At 38.2% G+C, this 5,915-nt stretch overlaps 1 protein-coding gene across 1 annotated transcript in view; it reads right to left on the reverse strand.

The window, feature by feature from the left end:
• LOC135115622 (glutamate receptor ionotropic, delta-2-like) overlaps positions 1 to 3,670 on the reverse strand; it is a 7,314-nt gene extending 3,644 nt beyond the window's left edge. The window contains exons 1-2 of the mRNA XM_064032549.1: positions 3,272 to 3,670; positions 2,646 to 2,664 (exon numbers count right to left, since the gene is read on the reverse strand). Coding sequence (XP_063888619.1) covers positions 2,646 to 2,664; positions 3,272 to 3,670 — 418 coding nt within the window. The remainder of the gene's footprint in view (positions 1 to 2,645; positions 2,665 to 3,271) is intronic.
• Between the last annotated feature and the right edge of the window lie 2,245 nt (positions 3,671 to 5,915).

Raw genomic sequence — 5,915 nt, forward strand, 5'->3', positions numbered from 1 at the left:
ATTGAAAAAGTGTTACCAGGATCGGGCCGGGGACCCAACTCGCATGTATCACACCATACACTTTCCCCAAACTCCGTCCTTTTGAAAGTGGTTTAATTTAGTAGTTGAATTTTAATGCAAGACAGGCAATATATATATATATATATATATATATATATATATATATATATATATATATATATATATATATATATATATATATATATATATATATATATATATATATATATATATATATATATATATATATATATATATATATATATATATATATATATAAACCTTAGTTTTACAGAAACAAATTATCGCAGTGCCTGGCCGCGATAAGCTGGACAACAACATTTCTGAGCTGCTATAGTTCAAGCTGCCATGATTACAATGAGGGGGAATGTTAACTGTTTACAGATAGACGTAGGGATGGGAGGCTCGATTCCTCATCCAGTGTAGAATCCAGTGATCTCATGAGCTTCCCTAGGTGTAGCCTACACACAGTAGTTTTGTCAGTCGGTGTCAGCGAGGGCGCGAACATTAGTACTATATACAAACAAATGGGTAACAAACACATGTACAGTGTTTTTCTAACTAGGAATTCCATCCCCTGATTAGCAAAGCGCACAGAGGACAGGCCATTGTAAAAGGAAAGCTTGATTCACCATTTACTCAAAATCAGGTAACTGCGGGTATATCACAGAATTTTCCTGTTTGAGTAGCCTTCTCAGTGGAAACTGAAAATCAACACAAAGTTGCTAGCAGCGTTGGATGGAATTCACAAGTTCTGCTGTATGGGGACAAGTTCACCCTCCATACTACATCCCCTTCTCAGCAAATAAAACTATAATAATATCTTTATATTATAATTATTACCTATATAATATATCCATATACCACTGCAAGGTAATAGCCTTTTGTCAGCAGATAAATTTATAATAAGTGTACTTTTACTTGAGTGATGTATACCTATATAACATTGCAGGCTAACAGCATATGTCAGGAAATAAATCTGTAACCTATACATAAACTGTATAATATATCCATATAATTATATGCATAAAGCATTGCAGGCTAATACCCTCTGTCAGCAAATAAGTGTAATAAATGTACATTTACACTGGCTACATCATATATCCATATAAAAATGCAGGTTAACAAGCTTTGTCTGCAAATAATGCTGAATCATTCACTGTCCATTTGCAAGATTTAGTGTGCACTCTATAAAAATTTATTTTCTGATCAACTATATCAGTTCCTCCCGTAGTGGAATCATACAATATATATATATATATATATATATATATATATATATATATATATATATATATATATATATATATATATATATATATATATATATATATATATATATATATATATATATATATATATATATATATATATATATATATATATATATATATATATATATATATGGCTGGCTTTCTTGCAAAATTAACATCCTTGATTATTCCTAATATTATAAGGGGGACTGTACTGAGATACAATACTTTTTTTCTTACCATTACTTTTGGCGGGTACTACATGACAATTTAGTAATTTCCTCATTATCTTCAGTCTAGTACACCTAATATGACCTCTTCCCTTACAGTGATTGCCTTTATCTCTGGTAGCATGTCTTTTCTCATGCAATCTACAGTACCTACGCTAGCAATACCTTGTGTTTGAAGGCGCTCAAACAACTCTAGGCTGCTACACAGTTTGTCAATACTACACTAAGGTCTACAAATTCTTGTATCTGACTTACAAGAACTTTTACTCCTGGAAGTGACCCACGGATGTAGTGGGGTCCAGGCCCTCCGTAAGGTTTACCTGAGTATACTATCGTCCTAAAGGTGAATGGAATTTTTACCGCGTTCACAAATTTCTACAATTTCTACAATCGTGGTAGGATAACAAAGTTAGTCTAGTTCACCAGTATGGACAGTGAAGGGAGAGGAAAGCCAAAGCTGGTGGCGAGCATTGAGGTCTCCAAAAATGGAGATTTCCGCAAAAGGGAAGAGAGTCAGAATGTGCTCCACTTTAGAAGTTTAGTCAAGGAATTTCTTATAGTCAGAGGAGTTAGGTGAGAGGTATACAGCACAGATAAATTTAGTTTGAGAATGACTCTGTAGTCGTAGCCAGAAGGTAAAAAACTTGGAAGATTCAAAAGCGTGGGCACGAGAGCAGGTTAAGTCATTGCGCACATAGACGCAACATCCAGCTTTGGAATAGAAGGTGAGGAATAGAAGATGAGGTTTAGTATAGGAGAGGTGGTGTTCTTCAGATTGAAAATTAGATCTAAGACCGCGAATGTTGCAGAAGTCAATGAACAAAGTTGAGGGAGGTTAGGGTCGATATCAGATGAGCAATCCGACCTGGGGACATTTGTGTTCCCTTCCCCAGATGGGAACTCCGAGACTGGTGTAGGAGTCATGATCATTTTTTATTTTGAGTGAAGGGTGCATGTAGTTTTGTGTGAAGAAAGAGAGCTGTCTTTAAAGGGCAGGCTTGGACTTTCCCCTTGTGTTATGAGACAGAAGGGGAAACGTTCAGTGTGGTCACAGCTGGGTTAATAACAGGTTCACAGCATCCCCTGTTCCAGTGCTAAAATAAAAATAGAAAAAGTAGGAGGGAACAGAAAAAGGGGCTACTGTCAGTTGCCTCATACACCTGTGTTTCAGTGAGGAATAGAAGATGAGGTTTAGTATAGGAGTGGTAGTGTTCTTCAGATTGAAAATTTAGATCTAAGACCGCGAATGTTGCAGAAATTAATGAAGAAAAAGTTGACAGGGATGTCAAGACACTTGGGTGTCGATACCAGAAGAGCAGTCCGACCTGGGAACATTTGAGGTCCTTTCCCCAGATGGGAACTCCGAGGCTGGTGTAGAGGTCACGAGGCTGGTGTAGGGGTCACGATGATAATTTTGAATTTTGAATGAAGGGTGTGTGTGAAATTAGGTGCATGTAGTTTTGTGTGAAGGAAGAGAGTTATCTTTAGAGGGCAGGCTGTGACTGTCCCCTTGTGTTGTGAGACACAAAGGGAAACGTTCAGTGTGGTCACAGCTGGGTTAATGAAAAGCATAACACCCCCCTGGTCCAGTGCTTCAGACCTCACTAGGAGTAATTACGGTTTCCGCAGGTGTCTACTGTGTGTGTGTGTGTGTGTGTGTGTGTGTGTGTGTGTAATTTAATTTAATTCATGCATTTATTTGTAGAAACCGGATATTATGACAGATTTCTTCAAAAGAAACTTTAATGAGGAGCATACATTACTAACCTGGGCGTAGAAAAATACCGTAGTGATGGCAAGGGAAGCTAACACCAAGGCCCATACGTGCGGCACAAATGTGCGATAGACGCTCACCCACTTGGGTAGACTCTCGGGGTGGCGGAGAAACACGCCATAGCCATCCTGCCAGCAAGGCACTGAGGCATCAAAGAACATTGTTCTCTCTCCTGATAGATAAATATTGTTAACAGTGAATTCTTTCTCCATCCTGTAAACGAATCCAAAAAGACCATCCCATGTACCATTTATTCTTTGGCCAATCTTCAAGTCAGGAGGCTCTTCCAGTAGATCGAAAGTGAAGTTAAGCACGGAGGCCAGGTAATTGAGCATTTCAGTAGAAACCCCGACGACTGGCTGGTCTGGGCCTCGTCGGTAGATGAATGGCATTTCTCCTACCCAGGATGAAATTTTGAATTTATAACCTTCAAAATTTGGATACCTTTCAATTAGGAGTGTTTCCAGTGTGGCAAATCTTTGCTGGCTCCATTCTCCTAGAAGCACAGGAACTTTTGATGAAAATGGTAATAGAGTGTAAACAGCAAATAATGGCGTTTGGTATTTTTTCCCAGAGTCTCTCTCAGAAATAAGGGCAAGTTTCTTAACGTGATCGAGAGTTTCCAATTCGAGGACAGCTGTGGCATTCACCGGTCTGAGGCTGTAGAGGATCAGATTATTCGGTCTCCAACTGCTGCATAAATCTTGCAGAAGTTTAGGTTTGTGATCAAGAAAAAGGAAGACGTGAATAGTGTTTGAAGTGCGAGTGAATAACTGGAGTGCACTGCCATTTGTCTCGGAATGAACTGTGCAGTAGTAATGAGAAGTCAGGGAGATGCGAGGAGTTTTCCTCACTGCCTGCAGTTCCTGTATGGCTTGCAAAATGTTCGTGTTAAGGGCGGCATCGTGGTGAAGAATCACCTCTTTCCTTGAAGCGGGCCCCGAAAGTATGTCCTCAAGAGGACCGAGTCTACTATCTGTAATAAACTCGGTTGATGATGCACATGAATATAACAAAAGCAGGAAGGCTTCAGCCATTGCAGTAGTGTTCATGCTGGTCAGGACCGTGCAGCTTTAACTTGTGTGACCTGCACACAGGTCCTTCTGCTCGCCCCACTGCTCACCAAATGCTGAAAAATTTACCTCGCACTCACCTGTGAGTGCTTCAGCATTTCATCACAAAACCTTCTTTGTACAATTGTTCACTCATATTGATCATCTCTTGTCAATTATTTTTTTTTTTATTTCTTTACAGTAATACTGCCATGACCTCATATTCTATTGGCATGGAATTGAAAAGAAATCACTAGTATACACATGAAAACAAAATCGTTATTGTTGCCTTGAATTTATTGAGCTATAACTATTTTGCTGTCCATTGTGCGTGACTTTATTGCGTGGAGGAAAGAATTCAGAGGTAAGCACTATTCTCAAAAGAAAAGTGGCCGGGGCTTTGCAATGCTTATAATATAGCATATACACGTCTCCATTGATATTCACTTTCATTGCAGTATCCTACCACTGCATAATTTTCCTCTGACCGGTAACCTGTTGTTACCAAAAGAAATACAATGCATTGGTCGTTCGTCTTAAGAAAACATTGGAATTTTACGTAAGCAACCGGTGTTAGCATATACTTTAAAAGCAATAACCCAGCATTAACTAATATATATATATATATATATATATATATATATATATATATATATATATATATATATATATATATATATATATATATATATATATATATATATATATATATATATATACATTAATTTTGCAAGGAAACTCCGAAGTTTTCCTCAACTTTATTCTTATATCAATTGCTACGTTTCGACTCTTTCTGCAGGCACTCATCTGTGTTATCATATTGTGTGCTGTTCTGTGTGTTTTATAATTCTGTGCATATTATTCCTTGACTATCTGTGCGCTTCACGTCGCTCATGCAAACTCAAACATGTTCACAGTCTGCACTATCTGCTTCATTGCCTGTCACAATGTCTACTGAAACCACCGCTACTCCTCATACACGAATTTCTTCACCTTCCTAATTTTATCAGTGTTGGCACAGAGACCGTTCATCAGTTTATTCAGAGAATTTATGAGGAATGCACTCAACGTGCAGCCACATCTGATAAGGAAAAAATATCCATTTTAAAATCACGTATCTGTCACGAGCTTTCGAGTCTCGCTGGCCTGTTGGTGAAGTCAGACAGATTTACTTCTCTCACCACCTTTGATGACTTCACCACTCACCTCAGAAATCATTTCCAGAGTCATTCCAAGTTTGTAGCCACCCATTCTCTTCTCAAACTCTCCAAATCTATCTCACAGCACTTCCGCTCACACACTAATCCTTACCAGACAGAAAAACATTGTTTCCTCTCTGAGCTCAGAATTGGTCGCTCATTTCCAAGACTCAGAGTGGTTTTCAGATGATTCACTATCAAAAGATGATTCACACATCCTCCTAACTCAGCACTTCTTTAAATTAACATAAGATATGCAGGATTATTCAGTGGCATTATCACATGTCACTCGCATCATACAAAGTTTTCTTTGACACGGGTGCTGCAGTTAACCTTATCAAGATGGATGTATTTAGGAGACTCTCTTCCTCTTCTCACAATCACAT

This window comes from Scylla paramamosain, chromosome 29 (genome assembly GCF_035594125.1).
Source record: "Scylla paramamosain isolate STU-SP2022 chromosome 29, ASM3559412v1, whole genome shotgun sequence".
Classification (NCBI taxonomy): domain Eukaryota; kingdom Metazoa; phylum Arthropoda; class Malacostraca; order Decapoda; family Portunidae; genus Scylla; species Scylla paramamosain.